This window comes from Cyphomyrmex costatus, unplaced genomic scaffold (assembly GCF_001594065.2).
Source record: "Cyphomyrmex costatus isolate MS0001 unplaced genomic scaffold, Ccosl1.0 scaffold239, whole genome shotgun sequence".
Taxonomy (NCBI): domain Eukaryota; kingdom Metazoa; phylum Arthropoda; class Insecta; order Hymenoptera; family Formicidae; genus Cyphomyrmex; species Cyphomyrmex costatus.
Window position 1 is genome coordinate 1,427 of NW_017276466.1, and position 22,004 is coordinate 23,430.

The 22,004-nt window shown below is 31.9% G+C and overlaps 1 protein-coding gene across 1 annotated transcript; it reads left to right on the top strand.

The window, feature by feature from the left end:
• Positions 1 to 853: 853 nt before the first annotated feature.
• On the top strand, positions 854 to 8,363 carry LOC108774173 (rhodopsin). Its single transcript, XM_018540214.1, has 6 exons — positions 854 to 1,168; positions 3,950 to 4,044; positions 5,161 to 5,271; positions 6,909 to 7,168; positions 7,584 to 7,699; positions 8,068 to 8,363. Exons 1-6 carry the CDS (start codon positions 962 to 964, stop codon positions 8,242 to 8,244), a joined length of 966 nt encoding a protein of 321 aa, XP_018395716.1. The 5' UTR covers positions 854 to 961; the 3' UTR covers positions 8,245 to 8,363.
• The last annotated feature ends 13,641 nt before the right edge of the window (positions 8,364 to 22,004 follow it).

Below are 22,004 nucleotides of genomic sequence, written 5' to 3' on the forward strand. Positions count from 1 at the left end.
ATTTTTGAATAAAATTGTATGACATATAAATGTAAATCAGTCTTCTTTTTAACTGTCCTAGGCTGCATTACTCTGATTACCTCGTGTATCATCCTTGTTTAATATTAAGTGAAAAACAAGGTAAAACGATATACACGAAGGTAATCGAGTAACGTTTCTGAATGCAACCCTAATGATATTGATGTGCTGCTAGTGAACATTTCGATGAAAAAAGGTAACTCAAAAGTAATTTAAAAGTAATTTAGAGTTACTTTTTCAGTAACTGTAACGAATTACTTTTCTGAGTCAATAACTTGTAACGGTAATTAATTACTTTTTGAAAGAGGAAAACTGTAACTGTAATTAATTACTTTTGCAAAGTAACTTTCCCCCATCCCTGGTTAAAATAAACCGATCCAATTACTCCGATGGTAATCAAATTTTGTTTCTTCAACATCAACTAATTAATAGGTAACGAGAAACGAATTTAAAACTGTTAAAGTTTAGGATCATTGAAATCAGTTTCAGATTGCAAATATCGAATAAAACTCGAGATAAAATAGTACCAAAGTAAATCTCATAAATTACCTGAAAATAGCGTGTCGGAACACATAGCGAGAATTCTGATTGACCTGCGCGCATGACCCTGCTTTTTCACGTTGGGGGTTGGTTTTCGTTGGACAGCGATCAGAGGGATGTGCGGCGGGAACGGCGTAAAACGAGCTTATATATAAGGGTAGCTTGACTTCGGAACTCAGTCACTAGTTTTGATTAATGCGACTGGGACGGACACATCGCGTTTGTCATCGCTCGTTTCTCACGAGTGTTTTTTGACGAACTTCCGACGACGCAGTCGCGTTGATCATACTGTTCCTCGTCAAATCGAGGTCCGTTCTTCTTACTGGTCTTCGTCTTACTGTGGAGTGAGGTTTCCGTTCGCCAAAGATTGACACCGGAAGTTCTATATACGACGATAAGAACTATGTCGTCGAATCTAAGCGCCAATCTATCGGACGACGTTTTTATTCTCGAGGAACGATCGTTAACCGGTACCTATATTTTCGCAGCGATCGTTCTGGGCTTTATCGGTTTTTTTGGTTTTGTTTTGAATCTGTTGGTCATAGTAACGGTCGTCAAAAATGCCAGTATACTGTGGACTCCCAATAATGTGATCCTTGTCAACATGGTCGTGAGTATCTTTTATTTATATGTATAATAAACGATTTTATTAGCTTCTTCAAAATATAGTTTATACAAATAACTTAAAATTACAATCCAAGTAACATTAAGTAAATTATCTCTATCAAAAAGGTCGATGTTATAACTCTGTAAAAAAATACGTGAATGAAAGGTAACTTTGTAGAGTTACGACAACCTCTGTGTCGTAACTAAAAAATTGTGAAATTTTCTGTTTTTTGCAATAAAAATAAAAATTAGAGAGTTCCATGTCTGCTTGATGATCTTTACAAATATGAAAGTGCGACTTTATATGAAATATTCGCCTTTTGCAATTTCTAACGTTTTGTAAATTTCATAATTTTTCAGTCTAATATCTATTAGTTTCCATTCATGCATTTTTTATAAAGTTGTGTCATCAGTTTTTTCTGGGAAAATATATTCTTTCTCCCTCTTTCTGCCTTAAATTAATCGAACTATGGTGACCTGTAAATTCTTAAGTATAAAATTTGAAATTGTTTTTTAAATAACAATTTTATTTCAGTAATAAAATTTTCAACTACTTAAATATTTTAAAGCCTTATTTATGTAATTTATTGAAGTTAGTGAAACTTCATTATGCATAATAACTTATAATATTTCATAATGTGATTTTAAAAAATTATAGATATTTTAGGAGTTTGATCTATAAATATGAATACTTAGTAATGCTGTCAAAACAGTATTATATTAAAAAATAAATGATAAAAATATCGACATTAAGTCTTTGTAAACAGAGATACGTAAATGTACTAAGGTAAAATATACAGCCTTGCTGTGAGGAAATGGAATTAAAATAAATCTAACTTGATCAAGCAAAATATAATACGACGGATTAACGTTGCGTTTTAGAATAATATTACAGTACATAATTATTATCAGAGTAAATATAAATATTTAAATAATATTTTTAAAACAAGTTTTTACATTTAGGTATGTTTTACATACATTGTACAATTAATTGATGTATAAGTATTTATATATGTAAGTAATTTAAATACACATTTTTCTGAAAGAGGATTTCAAAAAATGATTAATATTTAAGACAAAAAAAAGCTATAAAAATGTATCTTCTCAAAAATACTGTCACTTATTACATTAATTCTAAAGTCGGGATTCGTAGTTTCTCATTTTGTGAAATGATCTTACAATTAGACAATATCTCATAAAATGCTAATAAGAGGTCCTATGATTAAATTGTAGAATCTATTTAAGACTATCTTCAAAATGTATAAGAGCAATCTGTGAATACTAGCTTTATATCACTAATTTTTTGTTTACCATAAATTCAGTATATTTTCATAATTGTGTTTATATATATTTTATTAAATATAAAATTATTATTTTAATATACTTGCAAAATTATTCAAAAATTGAGTATATAAAATTTAATGGTTACAAAATTACAAATATATCGAACAAAGGGTGCTTTATATTTTACGTCTTTTCCTTCTCATTAGTTTTCGAAAGAGTGTTGAGTTTCTGTTTAATTATCATGCAATTTTCTGCTGGAGTAGTCGCAAGTAATTAATACGAGACTTTTTACTTAAGCAGACATTTTAAGCATTAGAGAAACATGTTTCGAAATGTCAAGTTGTTCTTAGTTAGGAAATAAGGATAAAAGACTATAAACGGTTAGGTTTATGTGACAGTCAGCTATGTTTCATCACATAGTAGAGATTTTTTTAACGATGTCACACGGTGAATTGATAATGAAAAAAAAACTTGATGCTCTTTATTAATGATTACGAAAAAATGTTATATTATTGAGAACTGTGACAAATTTTGAATATCAAACGTTATATGCTCTTTTCCTATAATATATAAATTTTACTAAAATTTTGTGTTAGAGAATAAATCTGTTTTAAACCTATAATTATGACAATGTTGTTAAATTATTTATTAATGATAAATATAATACTCTTATAAAACGCACACATACACACACACACACACACACACACACACACACACACACATATACAGAGTTGCTTAAAAATAAAATTCATTATTGCTCTATTTCAATTATCTTGTATATTGTATCTTGTATGAAAAATAATATAAATTTTGATAGTTTGTTTTTCTAATTTTAATTATCTTTTATTTGAAAATGTTTAATGAAATTCGTGTTATTTTGTTATTTGTTTCGAACTTTCTATAGAGCAATTCTCTAGTGGTATACTCCAATTCGAGCAACGTGAAGCAGAAGCTTCATACCACTTGATAGGGCGCAATGGGAGCTAACTTCTGTTAACTTTGAAAAGTAGACAGGTCTCGATATTACAGCGAAATCTTGTTTAAATACAAAGTATATCTCTGCACACCAACCTTATATAATTAGATATTATGACTACATTCCAAAACTTTAGTCTGAATAAAAGAGTTAATTCATGGACTGGTATTCATAGTTGGTTCTTATTTTAAAATCTGTCTTATGATATTAATTCGCAGCTTTGACTTCTTCGTCTCTTTGATAATAAATACGGCATTATGATGTGGTTGTATTTATCGTTTTAAAATATTACTTAAGACGGTCTTAACTCTTTTATTCAGGGGTTTGAAACGAAGCTTAAGAATGCGATATATTTGATAATATGTAAATGATTTCCATTTATATAACATAAAAATAGTGCAGCATATCCAACTTATCTCAGGAGATGTACCGGTTCTAAGTGCATATAATATAATTATACTTTGTGTTATTCGATTAATAGAATAAATAGCATATTTGCTTGACATGTGTTTACTATAATAGGTTGGAGATTTCTTAGTTGCTGCGCTAGGAAACCCTTTCGCAATGACATCAGCCATCGCAGGTGAATGGTTCTGGAATCACGAAGTATGTCTATGGTATACACCCCATTATTATTCAATCATTATTATACAAAAAAATATCATTCGTCTTGACAATTAAATTTATTGCGTGCAATCGGTGCAATTTACTTACACGTTATACAAATGCTTTACTGATTAATCAGAAGAAAAAATATTTATGAATTAATCAATCAAAGAATGTTTCAAAACATTTACAACCTGTAATGGATCGCTGCATCCAGATCGCGTACAAATAAAAATTGGTCTCGAAAGTTTGCGCATAAATATCCCAAAGAGCTCAAAGACGTTTTATGGATGTTCTAAGAACTGTTACCTGAGTGCGAATAATGTGATTGCCTGTTATAGTTCAGAAACTTGTTTCATTGTTAGATGTCCTCTGAACTGTCAAATGAGTATCTCATTGTGTCCTATATGTACATCCATTGGACTTCCTTAATATAAAGTTTTGAAAATGTTCACCCTTATATCTCGAGACACTTATATTATTTTGCAAGATTGAAATAATTCATAAAATATTGTTCATTTATTCTTGAAAAGTAATTTTTTTTCTATTATGTCTAAAACAACAGAAATAAGTTTATTAATACATAATATTTCTGTATCATTTAAATATATTGGAAAATAAAATGAATAGTATTATATGAATTTGTTAGAAGTCAAACTAATTAATCAACATCAAATAGAAATGAAACAGAAAAAAAATTGATAATATTATACACCAATCAATGCTCTGTAAGTATGTTAAATTGAAAAATTTACAAAAATAAAGATGATCAGGTCGGCTTTTGAAAAACTCATATAAGCAGTGTGTAACAAAGGATAGTATTCATAGTTCATTTTTATTTCAAGACCGTCTTAAGTAATATCTTAAGATGCTAATACGGCTCTGATTGGTTCGACATCTTAAGACAGTACTTGAGACAATCTTAAAAATAAGAATCGATTATGAATACCGGCCAGAGTTGCTTTAATAACACGCATCTCGTCGAACATAACAAAAGTTATAACGAACTCAAGATAAATTCACGAATAATCTGCTTTATAGAATATTCTACTCAATTCTTTGAAAGACTAAAGAATCATATTCTTTATTCTTTTAATTATAAAATTCAAATAAATTTTTTAACTTAGGTACGCGTGGTTCATGACTACAATGGGATTTGCCAGTATCGGTAATCTGACGGTAATGGCACTGGAGAGATTTCTGTTAGTCACTTGTCCGATGAAGACATTATCAATAAGGTAAAAAATTATCGATTTCTCTTCTTTGCACACTTTTCAGAGAACAAAACTACATGTACAAAAACTATATGAGCAAAAATACACATATATTCTATATACATAAATGTAATTTCTCAGTCGCGATTTTCACTTTATATATATATATATACATATATATATTTGTCTTACTTATCTGATCAATTTATCTTCAACACGCTCTGAAAAACTAAATAAATTTTTATTTTATGATTAACATACGAAAAGCATATTTTCAGTAGAAAAAAACCCGCTTTTTTCTGTTCGTAAAATTTTACTTCCGAAAAATAATCTTTTCTTTTTCACGATGATACGTAACGATTATAATACAAAAGTTGCCAACACGGAGAAATGATTAACTTGCGCATTCCTCGACTTTCTATCGCACACTTTCATCGGAACATTCTCCGGGAAGTGATGTTGCTCATCACGTCTACGAGGTGATCATTAACACCTTTAAAATGTAATTTGCACGAGTTTGCAATGGATTTTAATTGCATCACATTCTCTCATTTCTCCCATCACATGTATAGAAGGCGGGCAAGTAACAAAACATGTTTAAATGATAAAAGAATGTTAGAACTAAGTAGTATTACATTATATATACATAAAACGTGCATTTTCTTTACAGAACCTTATTTTCTTCACAACAAACCATAAAGTGACTTGCATATAATGTTAAGTAATATTAAACGAAGGTCACTCTAATACCCAACCGATAACACAGTATTACGTCTTTCACTTATTATACAGCAAGGACATCATCTTTTGATATATAAAAAACGCAGTATCATCGTGTCTTGCCACTGTTTCAAGGCCATTTATTTTTCAGGCCTTCGCAATTAACGATGGCTTAAAAATGATCCTCTTGTTATCGATGGAATCCTATTTTATGCACGAGAAAGTGGTAGTATAACCAAGCAAAAGAGCGGACTTTTAATCCGCTTTAACAGTAAACCTATGATTTTACTAACGAGTTAACCGTTTCACTAATAATAAGTTAGAATTCCATACTATAAAATAATTAACACTCAATGATTAATGATATAATCATTGTTTAAATAAGGTAGTAACTGTCTTTTAAATAACAAAAACTCCTGTACTATTCAAATATAAACTTGGAAAGAAAACGGCACTAAGAGTTAAGCGCAGATAACTTTACGCAAACGCTGATATATATCAAGCAAAACTTATTTATTATAATAATTGTTTATTTATATGTCAACTAAAAAAAAATTAATAATTTCAAAATTCATTATAAGAAAAAACAAATAATTAAGAAAAATATTCATTGTAATCAGTTTAATATCTCAATTTATTTGAGATATTAAATTGACTATAAATTGTCAAATGAAAAAACCAAAGTTGAAAAATTAAAGTATAGATTTTTTAAATCAATGTGTATATAATTTATCAAATTTATAATCGAAGTATTTATAATAGTAATAAAATAAAAAAATTAAAATTGTTAAAAAATTATATCAAGACTTTTTGCTACAGAAGGAAAAATATTAGACTATAAATATATATATTTTCAAATATTTTAATTTCTTATAATACTATGAATATTTCTTTAAACTGTCCTAAGTAAAATATTTACTTATAAAAATTAATTATTACAGGCATGCTTACATATTGGCGTTCTTGGTTTGGATGTATGCGCTCTCCTTATCGTTACCACCGTTTTTCAATTGGGGGACTTACGGCCCGGAGGCAGGTAACATATCCTGCAGCGTATCCTGGGAAATACATGATCCTGAGACGCACAACGACACTTATATCGGATTTTTATTTATTTTTGGATTTTTTCTTCCCGTCATAATAATCACCAGTAGCTACTACAGCATAATAAAGACTTTAAAGAAAATAGGGAAAAAAATAGGTGAGTAATATTTTAAATTTTAAACGATAATATCGTATGAAAATTAACTTATTCATTTAAAAACGGCTCCAAATGACATGGCAAATATACGCCAATATTAATAAATATACACACACACATACACGACATACATAATTATCGATATAAATGTACCTAATATTATATTTAATGTACCTAAAATTGACATACATTAGTCATACTGTCTGGTGGAAGCCTTAAAATAACGTTGAAAGCAATTTCTGCTTTAAAAATGAAAAAATTAATTTTAAATTGGTGAAAGATTGATGCATCGATGACAAATGGGTTAAAGCACTCGTTTCACGAAACATTCTTAAATTAATTTCTCTTTCAATTATTTCTAATAGAATTAATTTTTGTTGACATTATTATTGTTCTTGATTATCTGTCATTCCAGGTGCGAGAAATAGACGGGAAAAGAAAGTCACTAAGATGGTATACTTAATGATTCTTGCTTTTCTAATTGCTTGGTCGCCATATGCCGTTCTTGCACTTGCAACTCAATATTTTTACGCAAGTATTCTCAATCGCAAAACATTCGATGTTTTACAGATCTTATATAAAGCAGTTATTTTGAAACTAATTGTTAATTGATTATCAATTGTTTTAAGTTATAATTCGTAAGTCCAAATCAGTAATCCACTGCGTGACATAAATAAATATTAGATAGTATTACGACATACGCATTTCAGCAGTAAAATCTTTTTATTCAAGCAACGAGGTCAATTTCCTCATGACTAGTCATATCGGAATTTAATGATTGACAGACTGATAGCTTCTCAATAGCTCGATAAATTTCATGGCTCTCTATTTTCAACAGACTACGAAGAATTATATGTATTACGGCTTATGAAAGGTAATTCTCACGTGTATGATTGCAGGTACAAACTTCCCATATCATAGCGGTGCTGCCAGCGCTCCTCGCAAAATCGTCTATTTGCTACAATCCGATAATATACGCAAGTATGACTGCTCAGTTTCCCACCTGGAAGAAGATGTTTTCCATCAATGAGAATAACGCTAAAAATAAGCATGGAAGCGAACTCCAAACGAAATAGAAACGAAGAGTACATTTCAGCCAAGTTAAACGAAAAGACATAATAAATAGATTATTATGTGATCAATCAATTCTTAAAAATAGAGTAAAAGACAATACATGGAGAACAATATATTCCTAAGAGACCAACAGTGTACATTACTTCATTGTTTATTTTTAAAATAAATTTAGAACCTACGTGACATAAACAAAAATATATAAAGGAGTATACAGCCACTAATGCTGGATGTCTTTTGCGTGAGTTATATTGTATTTTTAAACAATAATAGTTGTTTGTAATGTATCTTATAGATAGTATAATTGTATTGAAAATGGTTAGGTAAAACCGAAACGTTTACTTATTGTTATCTGAATTTTAGATATATGATTCATGCAAAAGACATCTAGCATTAGTGGTTCTATGCTCCTTTATATATTTTTGTTTATGTTTATTTTTAATTATTGAAGTAGCTCGGTACAAATCGGTTTCTTTTATATAAATATGCTTTCTTCTCTTTATCCTCTTTTTTATTTCAATTAAACATTGTTTAGAATGGAAGACTTTTTCCTAGACACGCGTACATTTTGTATTTTGGGAGGTAATTAAATTCGATGAAGTGCCTGATTACATCATGCAAATTATTATTATTAATATTCAATTATTAATATTCAATGCGACACAGATTATAATTTATTTGTTTGTAAATATATATTGTATATATACATTCTTTATTTGATGTATATAAATAATAATTCCTGTATATATATGTATATATAGATTAAGTCTCATTCGCGAAGAAATTATAATATAATAATGTATGTGTGAAAAATAAAAAAATTCATTGTATGTGTCTCTCGATTCTTCAACGAAAAGATCCATTGTAAATAAATATTTATGTTCGATATGTGAAACGCGAATTCGCTCCAATAGGCGTTTCCATAGCGTAATCGAGCGGTTTGGTTTATATTTGTAAGGAAGAATAAAATCTGTGTAAAATAAAATTACAAAGTATAGAAATAAACTGTATGTTTGGAGCGTATTAATTGTGTACTGTGAAAGCAAAAAAAATCTTAAGATTTATACTCGATCATAAGTTGGATCTAAACTTTGATATTATCCTATTTTGGCACCGGTATATCTATCTACTGTTACAGGAGAACACTCTCCAAAACAAATTTGTCTACAGTACAAGTTTACTCACGCGCAAGAAACTCCAACTTCCCGTAAATGAGAAAGTTCTAACTTGTTATCTTGCATCGTCTCTCCAAATATGCAATCTGTGCTTGATAACGTCAGGATATCATAGAAGCTTCGGTGCCAATTAGACGGTATTGCAATTCGATCGCAACTGATTACATACAGGGAAATCCGAAATATTCATGAAAAGTTTTGATTTTTGTCAATGAAATGTGATGCGTATCTATTTTATCAACGAGATATAATGGTATCTAATCAATATCGATACATTATTTGATGGAATATCTACCGATAGAGCATGTTACACCTTGCACGTGTCGCGTATATGTGTTTACGTGTGAATGTGCGTAAAAGTTAGTTGCAGGTTCGCAGGTCCTACATTGTTGAAACACGATCGCAGGATTGCGTTATATGAACGACCGGCGCTGAATCGAGTATTACGATTCGTAACACGTGCAATTATGCCACATCGGAGAAAGTGAAATCGCAAGGAAAATTTGCGGTCGCCGAGGGACAACCAACGCGTTTCCATCCCCTTGCTCTGCGCGGATTCTTATTAACATTTCTAGACGGACCGTTTCAGCGGGGATTCGCGTTTCTTGTGTCAAAATTGAAGAACTTTCGCACGTCTCTGTTATCGTCATCAAAAGTTTGTCTACTCGGTATTGAACCAAATATCCGAATTACGTAAAAAAAAAACCGTTTCACGCTGCTGAAAAGTTCATAAAATGTATATCACTAGGTTGTTTCCACACTCTCTTTAATTAGCACACCCTGGTGTTTCTTTTTTAATTTTGTAGTTTCTATTGTCCAACCATATAATCAGAAAAGTGAAAATAAACATGAACAGAGTGCGCGGATTGATGTGTTCGCGTGATCACGTAAAAATGTTAGAATACACTTTTCAATATACGAAGCTGCGTTTTCAAATAACACAGCCTCCTTTCTCGCGATTCACAATATCAGACAGATAATTATCTGTTCTTTTAGTGACAGTAATGCTTCAGTAATTGCGATATGATTACCCCTCAACTATCATCAAATAACAATTACAGCGATATAATGAGACTATATCTCATTACATTCTCCAAATGACTTGTTATTTAACCAATTTATTCATTGCAATAAAATGCAATTCCATCGTAGAATAAATTAGTCTCATAAAACGGTCGAATCTCGTTTAATGTTTTAATATTTTTGTTTAGCATAAAAGCATTTAACGTAATCTTATAGCCTATTTTTTAGTTGTTACTTAATTGTAATGTAATTTAACTTTTTTTCTACACTTCGACGAATCAGCATCAGCATTAACATTTTTGTCACTTAATCAAGTTTTATAATTATGTAATCAAATTGTAAACTGGATTTATGTTTTCTCTTCGTCGCGCCTTCAATTAGAGTCACCGCTTATCGAAAGAAAATACTCTGTAGAGTTCTCAGCACGGATGATTATAATTACATCACAACTTTCCTTTCCTAAGAATAATTTAATCGCGTTGCCGTGCTTCCTAATAGTTTAATATTAAAATTGAAGTTGTTGGTGGTCTTATTGAGAGCAGTAACCGGAAAAAATTAACGTAACGGTCTGCCATGACTGATGTTATCTCAGGCAATGAGGAATCCACGTTACGCGCTGAAAGTTAACACGAGATGTTGCATGAGCATCCAAGAAAAAACACGACTGACAATGGGAAAGTATCGAACTCAGGCCACGCTTAAAATACTAATTGAAATCTAAAACAATCGAGGTTAACCACCTCATAACCGTCTATTCGTAACTATCTTGACTTAATCGTGTTTATGTCACGGTCACGTTTTTATGTCCTGCTTGATATGCGTGGCACGCGAGTGTCAGATACGCAATACAATATATATATAAGGTGCTCGAGATCCGTCAATTTGCAATTTTAATCTAGTTGTATAAATCCGTTAGATATTGTTTGTAAATATTGTTTAGAAAATAATTTGTTAATAAATAGTTAAGAGAGAGAGAGAGAGAGAGAGAATCCTTTTGATCCAACATTAAAATCTAAGTAATCTTTATAAATTTGTTTATCACAGATTTCTTTATAGTAAAACATTTACTTTGTTATACTTATTAAATTTAAACACATTAGAATCCTTTTACTAATGTATTAATATGCAAATACTGCAAAAAATTAAATAATATTAATAGAGTTTATATTAAAATAACAGATTTTTTTTAATTTTTCATAAATTTTCTCAATACTTAAATAAGTAACAATAATAAGTGTTTCAATACAAAAAGTCTTATTTCAAAAACATCTTTCTTTTATTATATTTAAAAAGCTATGTTTAAAAAAGTAACAATTTTCAAATAGTGTGCGTGACAATTAGTAATAGCACAGTTGTGACTATATTTTAATTATAACTCTTATGGTGTATGTCACTGGTGAGTGACTTATTTTCTCATAATTTCATTTTTCTTCTTTTTTAATCATGGTAACGTCTTCAACTACTTCGTATAGATTTCATCTTCTATTCGTTACCACTTAATTTTCCAACCTTGTGTTAAAATGAATGGAAATGGATTTGTCACTCTCTCGTCTCGCCATGAAAGGTTCAACAATGTGGAATTATTCAGATATAATGAAAATGACTCATAAGTAACCCGAAACGTCTTATATGTTGAAAAATTGCAAATTTATTCTCGCACTAACTAAAGGAAAAACTCTCATTAGTCCTTTGTTTTTATCTTTTGATATTCTCGAGAGTTGCTATTATTTTTATATTAACTATATTTTGTATTATTAAAACTTATAGTAATTATATAAAACTACTTATATAAAAATTAACTTTATAGTGATCCCAAAAAATAACTATATACTAATGTTGAATTATGATAATTAAGGAAACCATTTTTTTTTCTCTCGCAGTGCAAAACATTTGAAAAGAATGTTTGAGATTTGTATGAAAAATTTTCTTAAAAGTGTGAAGTACAAAATGCTTATTGAATCAATTAACACATAGTATACACATGAAAGATTTATAGTTACAAAACGATGAGTTTACGACTTCAAGTTCGGTGTCATTGCTCGCAATAATATGAGTTCTTTGGTTGTAATCGATGGATATAGGAATCTTACGCAATCCGTTTTTTGTCGATATTTACGTGCGGTTGGCTGTGGAATCAAGTATGTACACACGTTCAACGAACATTACAGAACCAGGGTTGTGCCAAACAGCATAATCTACATAGTATTCACAGTAGCTTTAGGGAAGAGTTACCAAAGTTAAATAATCGCGTTAATTAAAGGCGTCTCATTAAATATGCAATGGTTCATGTGTTAAAAACACTTTGCAGGAGAGAGTGGTAGTACAAATAAGCCCGTCTCTCGTAATTTTCAAGTTAAATACGCATTTCTGTTAGAAATAGATGTAGCCAGTTTCGTTCTGTTTACTAGGTAGATTAAATAACTCATTATAATGCTAACGTATTCCTGAACATGCGTTTTTAATACGAACATATAAATGTCTCTCGTAAGAAAAATATTAATTTTTCCTAATAAAATTCAGTAAAATTAATTAAAGTTTTATATAACGAATATAAAACAGTTCTGTATTTTACTAATTGTTCGAAAACTGCAAGTAAACGTTGATGGTTGTGACACACTTTTGCGGAACGCGGCATGAATTGATAATCCGTGACAAGCAACACAAATAAATTAGATGAAAGTTTACAAATAACTATTTTCTGAAACTAAAAGTCTAGTTCCGCGAATATTAAAGTTTCACTTTATTAAGCTGAAAGTATCGGTTTACCTCGTTCATTACTCAAAAGTTCATCGTTGATTGCCGTATTAGGTAATAACATACTCTGGTTCACTTCTTTTTATAAAAAAAGGATTATTAATTTATTTTTCTTGTATTTAGGCTTGTATACTAGATTCGGATACAAATATCGCCAATAAATTATCGAACGTATAATATCGCAAAAACAGGTTCCCATAAGCTGTTTTACTTTTACATGAAAAAAAAAAAGAACCGATCATTTAGTCATTTCCACTTGAAATTTATTCATTTATTATTAGAAACTTATCTCTCACAAATAGATTTGTTACTCGAAGTATCTCTTGAGAAACTAAACGTCATATTATATCGAAATTATTAAATTATACTGTACGAAATAACGCGTATACTGAGAGCTAGCGCGCGATTTATTTCACTTCATCTCCAATCGAGATTGAAATTACGGAAGACATTATTTTCTATTTCTATGATTTAGATCGATTCTATAATGATTTAAATTGATGCTTAGGTTGATCATTGTCTAACTTGTATCTAGCGTTTGAGAGAGTATATAAGAATGGGCACGTGGAAGAATTCACGACACGAGTCGCCCGCGGCGCGTCGCTTTCTACAGTAAGCGCCGAAAACTTGAGACGACTTCGCACGAGAAAACGATACCCGAAACCGGATATCACCCAGATACGAGCTCTCGTATGGACGTAAAACGAGAAAAGAAGAACTCGTTTTTCGGAGGCGGTTAACGAAGGCGCTGTAATGAAATATAGGATGCTGTCGCACCCAATTCTACCAAGATTCGATAAAAGGGACAATTAATTCCATTGATAGATAGTATGAATAATATAATCGATGACGATATAATGCATAACATGTTTAACATAATCTTGCGTAAACGTTGTAAAATTTTATAGATAATGCAGACATGATGCAAAAATATCGATGAAATTTCCATTTTGTTTATAAAAAATCAAGCCCTAAATTTTCACATCAGAAGAGCTAAAAGGAAAACATTTTTCTTGTTTCTCTTATATTTTATTTTACACATTGACAAAAATATACTATACATTTTAATCAATCGATTTGATTAAATTATTATTTCTTTTTATTGATTATTTATTTAAAACTAATGAGAGAACAGGGCTACGAGATAGATTCATTAAAATCTTTAATTTTATTTATTCTAATATATTACGAAGAATATCACGTAATGTTGGCGTTTCGTCCCGGCTTCCAATACTGGACTCATCAGTAAGGTATTGTAATGGAAGCCTACCTTAGACGCCGGTGTAAGTTATTAAATCGAGATTCTATATAAAGAGATATACGCGTGTCTCAGCACTTGCGAGAATTTGCGAATATCAATAGACCTCTGAAGTCTGATGGCGGGTCGACGTAGTAATATTTTTCGCAATATTTATCTGAAGTACTACATGTATTCCCCTCCCACCCCCCTCACATTGCGCGCCGAACAATCGTCGGTCTTAAAACGCAACTCTATCTGAAAAATCCCCCCAAATTGCGCGCCGAACTATCGTCGGTCTTGAAACGCAACTCCTAATCATCTGAAATAACGTCCCCTTAATCAAATTGTAATACTAAACGCATCATTTCGCCCGCGTGATTTTAAAATTTAAATTGTAATAAGGCTCAATGAATTTAAAACTAATGAGAGAACAGGGCTACGATTATTTATTTATTGTAAGTAAATGTTTAGCTGGCATTATTCAAATAAATGCATTTATTAAAGTTTAAAATATTTTTTCGCAATATATTTCACTCGTCCCTCATTTTTCATTTTTATATGATAACGTAAATCAGAGATTTATTATAAAAAAGCTCGTTTATAACGCTTTTAAAAATTCTTTCACGTTTATCAATTTATATGCGGACATTTTTCACGATCTATCATAAATATGAATGTCATAAAATAACTGAATGGCGAAACTATAATATTAGACAGATATAACAGTGGAACAGAATGATGCAATATATGTACATCATGTTAAATAACGTTACTAACGTTAAAATATTATAGCAATCGCAGTGTAATCCAACAACATGGCTGGTAATCTCGTGAATGTACCAGAATGTGGTCCATCCTCAATCGTGCGGTAAATCGAAATATTTCCATGACATTCCGCGGTACCTCAAGCACGCAGTTACCGATAATACCGATAATGGTCAATGCGCTATATAAACGGAAGCTGTGTACCGCGTGTCGCTCAAATATGAACCGTCAACACGGAAATTTGCGATCAATACGAGGGAAAGTCCGGTTCGTTACGCAACTGCGCGTCAACGGCTTTTCCATGAAGAAGCAACGGACAAAAATTGCCGCTTGCGATCCGTCATAGTCGACAATGAAAAGCGCATGAATGCGAATCCGGAAAAAGGTTTCTTCTCCTATACCGTTTAAATCCGATCCGTCGCGCGATTCAATTTCGCATGAAAAATCGAAGATAACGAAATCGGCAGCGGCGGAAATAGTGCCGATAAATTTTTTTTCTCTACAATATTCTGGCGCTCTTCCCGCCGGTTCCAATATTTTAGAAAGTTGCCTCGATCAGAGGCGTTCCCCATCTGTTACGGCGGAGCCGCCGATTCGACGGAATGTTGATTAAATTTCGGATGATTGAACGTGTCAAGGAGCTTTTGCTGTTAGAGAGTCGAAATTTAGTGTTTCCTGATCGTATATTTCTCTAAAAAAAAAAATGAATCTCGTATGAATCTCGTATGAACACATTATATAAAACATTAAATATGAGGTACATTCACCATAAAGGGAATATTCTAACATGAATAATACATAAGCTTTATAGAGTCATGATGCATCCGACACTCTCACTGCCACTGCAGCAAAAATTTTTATATGAAATTTTAATATCACGCGTGCGGTTTCCAATTTATTAATTCCATCGAAAGTTTAATCAAAATAAAAAGTGACTCCATATGGTACGCTGAGAGAAAAATATAGTTGCAAACATTGCAATCACAATAAACATAATTTAAAATAATGACAACAATAAACGTTAAACTGGACCCGTAATATGAATAATACAAATAAATATGAATATATAACTTACGGAACTTTTTGCGGTGCCAACTAAATAATTTTTAGATAGAACTATAAATATTATTATTATTAATGTTAGCAGTAATAAACCTGAAGCACCTCACCATAATAATTATTTTACCATGCAATTTTAGTTATAAATACCAAACACTTTCCTCTCAGTGTAATACAGATTTCGAGAATAATGAGATATTAATCCCACATATATCAACATATGTGGCATTACAATTTTACGAGGGAATGAGTATACCGAATATAACAGTATTATATTTTATTCAGCGCGATAATGGACGTGCCATGCATAAAAATGCAAATTTAGTGAAGAACAGGAATAATCAGAGAATACACTGATTGATGAGATGATTATATAAATGATGGAAAAAGTAACTAAAACATTAATCAATATAAAGTGTACTTTTGTATAAATTAACTGTTTAATTTTGGAGCTGAGACTATTTTTAGTTTAGGATTCCTGTAATAATTTTTAATTAAATATTCGAATAATAAACAAATGCCCTGGAAAATTATATAAAATAAAATTATATACGCAGTGTTAAGACTTCGTGTTGAATTTAACATATTGTCTCACTTAAATTTTTATATTAATTTAACTCTTCATTAAAATTAACATTTATAGTATGTTAAATTAACACATTTCATTTGTTTATCTTAGAATTTACATTTAAAAAAACATTATATATATATATATATGTGATTTATTCACCTATTCATAATTGTTATTTTTATATTAAGAAATATTGAAAATCAATTTAACACAAAATATTTAAATAACACAATTACTTTACGTTAACAATTCAATTCAGATTTATTAAAAATTCAATACAAAATTTTAATAAAAATTTGAGTGGATTCTAACACAAAATACTTTTATTGTGTAGATAGCAAATTAAATTGCAATATTTCAAATTTATTTCACTTCCTGTAGACGCAACAGGAAACTAATGTTATTTATCTACAAATAACCTGGTTTCTCAGTATAACACTCGCCGATACATCGCGTAACAGTACGTATGACGTAAACCGCACTAATGCACAACATCGTTTAATTTAATTTAACTTTTTCTGGAAATTGGAACTTTCGAGAATGTTACCGTCGATAATTTCTCTTCCGTGAATATAAATAAAACGTACTGAATGCCGTGAAATAAATCGTTAGCCTTATCTGAGATTTTCTTTATGATCTTGTCGATATTGTACCTGTAAGTTCGAACTTACTTTTTCCATACTGAAATCCCGCTTTACTTTACAACGTGAAAGAGCATTCGCACGATGTTGTCTAGAAAGGATAGCGTAGAAAGAGCGTAGACCGCGCAAACATCATGTCGATTCCCTGGATCGTTACGGTCCGGATCAGCGAATATATCTCGGCGCGCTCGTCGAATCAAAGCTGGAAAAAAAAAAAAAGAAAAACAGCGTTTCCTTTCCCTCGACGAGTGCAGGGGCGTTTGGTTTGATATAGCCTGCTGCGTGTGTGCATGCGAGACCCGGCCCCGACCTCATAAAATCGAGTTTGCGGCAATTTGGTGATTTAACGATCCATGAAACGCGACCGTACGGTCCTCGGCGTGAAAATTAGCCTTGAAGGGATCGCGGTCACTTCGCAAGTAAATAATCGTAAAATGGGAGAACCACGAGAGAGAGAGAAACGTGAGTGTAGATTTGATATGGGAGGATGCGAGATTTCAGACAGGTTAATTCGTGCAACGATTCCAATTACGTAGCTTTACTCGCATGGATTCACTCGGTGCGCTACGCCGCGCCGCCGCGCCGATCCAATAATTATGTTACGCGCGCCGAGAAATAATAGGAGATGAATTTGATCGATGATGAGGTACGACGGGATTCTCGCTAATCTATAAGCTGCGTTAATAGGAAAATCCTCATGATGTATTAATGCATTAATACGTCTTGCAAACCGACAAAACAGTAGTCTATGCCATTTGAATAAACAATGATTTAATAAACAAACTAATCAGTAATAAATAAATAATAATTAATATAATAACTAATAAATAACTAATAGTAATAAATAATAATATAAAATCACAAAATTTTTAGTTTAAACAAAATGGCCTGTTCAAAATATTGACAATGTCGATAAAGATCGAAGGATTAATTTGAAACGTCTTGTACTTGAATTAAATAAATGCAGCACATACATTACCGTAGAGTTTAGTCATAGAGAAAAAAAATGTTCAATTTAACATAAATCGCATGTCCCAAACGGTCCACTCAAATTTTTGTGTTAATTTAACATGATATGAATATGTTGAATGGTAACACGCGGATACTATGTTTATACTTCAACAAAAATGTAATCTTCAATAAAACTTGAAGAGAGAGTTATGTGTACAATCAACACAATTATTGACAAAATTAACATATAAATATTCTTTTTAAATTATAAAATGTGGCGTCGAGTGGCTCACCGCTCTGTGCGATTGACTCGCGATGACTTTTCGCGTTTAATGAGCCAAAAAATGGCTCCACCTGGTGATCAAAAGATCTATGATCATCAGCGCCGTTTGGATTCGGCGTTAAACTGTAGGTCCTATACATCAGTAGTATACATATCAGTAGATATTTGTCTCTAATATCTGACTGAGGTAGGATTCTGTGGACCAATCACCCACAAATCCGAAAAACAATCTGATTCGAGAAACGAATATAGGCCTCGGACAAAAGAGGTCTATAGACGTCCTATGCTCCATATAAGGAGATAAAAGGAGTCGTTATTATAAAATGTAACTGCTCCAACATTATTATTGATATAATACGTTACAAAGAAAAATCAACATTCTTATTCTGTAAATGTTAACATATTTACTGAATACGTGCAAATTGAGTTACTTTAACATATTTTTTTAAATCGTTTCAATAACTTTACACTTCATATTCATTATATTCATTTAACATAAGAGACATATGTTACATCTAAATGTGTACCTTATACTTATAACACAAAAACTTTAAGCCAGCAGATTTCTTTTCACACAAATTTTCCAACTGTGTATTTACTCCTGATATTGCAATTTCCCGGTCAAAGACGATCGTTGACCTAGAGAGTAATACACATACACACACAGACGAAAACTATATAAGAGATTTCGAAATGACGAAATCGCAAACTCATCATGACTTACATAACGGTAAATTATCATAATTCCGCAATATATCTAATAACAGCGGAAGTATTGTAATAAAAAGATGTTACGTATCGAAGTCGAAAAAGTAGCAGCTTAGTGTTCAAATGGAAATTATATGAAATCAGTAAAATTATAGTCATCATAAGATTGTCTATAAACTATACAAAATTTCATATTACAGCATCGACAATAAAATTTAATTATAGCATGAATTAAACAAGACTATTTCAATCACATCCTGTTATCAAACGAATTAATTTTCCTCAATACATTTATAAGTAAAGGTGATAAAAAGTTAAACTCGTTATATGGCGATAATTAAGATGAATAAGTCATGTAAATAATCGCGTGTACAATCGATGCAAATCGAGTGAACGGAGAAAGAGAGAGGCGTATTGCGATCGTATTGCTGATAATCGCTTTAATAAGTCAGTTGTGATCCTAAAATAAAGTGAAAAAAAAAAACGCAATTTCCTTGTGATCTGACAGCTCGGGACTTTTTCACCCACTTTTCAACAACTTTGTCGTGCTGTTGCGCTTAAGTCTTCCGCCGCCTATTACACGGGGTTTATAATAGAAGCCGTAACGATCGTAGAGTCTTAGGTCGTAAAAACCTGACCAATCATATATAGTCGATTGTTCTTCTCACATTTGACCGTGATTGGTTAATTTTCTACGACTTAAGACTCTACGACCGCTACGACTTTTATTGTAGACTCTGCGTTACTGTTTTATGTCAAGTAAAGCGTAAAGTATATGGATCCTTTCTCAAGCGATGTGTTGTTTTGAAAACAGAGTTCTGAGCAATAGTTCGATGTGTTCACGTTCGTATTTTCCTGCGAATGAAGATATTCTTGTTCTGTATACTATTAAGTGTGAGTTTTTATTTCCGCGAAAGACGCACACGTTCCTCGTACGGATTTCGTGAGCGGGCGCGCCGCGATTGCAACGAACGTGCCAAGTGCAATAATAATTATGTTTCTGAGAACTGCACGTATTGAATATTTAAAGGTTGTGCTTGTGCTCTCAAAGAGCAATCTTGATGGTACGATAAATATATAGTTATAAGCACGTCAAAGAGATATTGTTTGCCATCGTATTTTCATATTATTTTAAAATTAAAACTGATGAAATAGCCCTTTTCTACATACGATATATGTAAAAAAAATTATGAATATTTCAAGGAAACACTCCTAAAATAGAATAAACAATAAATTAGAATGTCGAAGGGTTCAGAGCTAGTTAGTTAACAAAGAAAATTTAATAGCAAAACATAAAAATACAAACGTTTCGATCGTGTCATTCTCAATGTTATAATGAATATTCTAGTTAATTTTGCAACAGAAAATTATGGGAAGGCCTCTTCAAATATACAGCATTCTTCAAAGTAATGTGTCAATTCTTAAAAATCAAATTTGTCGTTGAGAAATTGTTCGGGGCGTAATAAGACAATATTAATCTTATATTCTGTTGCCTATATTCACGGTTATATTTTTCATACTGGAGCAAAGTTGTAAGTAAAGTATTATGGAAAACAATTATCTCGACGATGTCAGATAACGTATAATCGCAAAGTTACGCCGTCATTATCCTCAAAATGCATCAAGGTATTACTTAACAAAGTAATGTTATGGATACGACAACCACATCATTTCGTCAACTACACACGCAGTTATAAAATTTCGCAGTCAACGAGATGTTTATCGAATGTCCACTTCTCTGAGGTATATAGGTGCGCCCAAACATCCTCGGACGCGCGACCGACGGCGAGGAACGTCTTGGTGGGAGGTAAAACTCTCTCTCTAGAGCTCAGCTGATCATTAAAGCTGCTGCTGGCACAGTCAAACTTTCACGCTCGGCGATACCGTGAGCTTCGCGAGTGAAGAATATTAGTCCGTCGCTGCTTTCAAGGTCCGCGCTTGCGAGTATACAGTACGTCGATTCCAATTCCGCTCCGATTCCGGAGCGGGACGCGAAAATCGTGACGCGTAGCGAACGGAGAAGTTCCATTGGGTTGGCTGTACGTGACCGAAAATCTGCCGACGGATCGAGAAGGGAAAAAAAAAAGTAAAGGAGGCCGATAAAAAGTTGATCAGGTATATCGGTTAGCGGCGGCAGTGTGGTCTCCTCGTTAACAGAACTTGTTCGCCAATTGGCGCAATATCGAAGTTTATTCTTCTCGTGGTACTTTGTTAAGAAAGTTTTTGTATCACCGATGGCTGCAGCGAACGTATAATTATTAAAACTAATAAGGTTGTTAGATTTTTTCTTTTTAAGATATTACTCTGACAGCCTGACGGAGGAAGTGCGTGGCGCTCGAGCGGCAAGCTTTTTTGCGAGACGTGAGGAGATTCAATGATAAATTATTGCAAGAAGTATATTAAGCTGCGATAAGAGAAATTGAACTGCAACTGCGTGCAAGCTGTCTTATTGGATAAATCGACGGTTAATTAAGAGATAACGAATTAACTGCTCCTCGACCTGGGTGATTTCGATCGAGACGATTTCTTCATTTGTAAAACATTACAGAGCACTCCGCGTCGCTAGGAATCTCGATCTTAAAGATTGAAGACAAA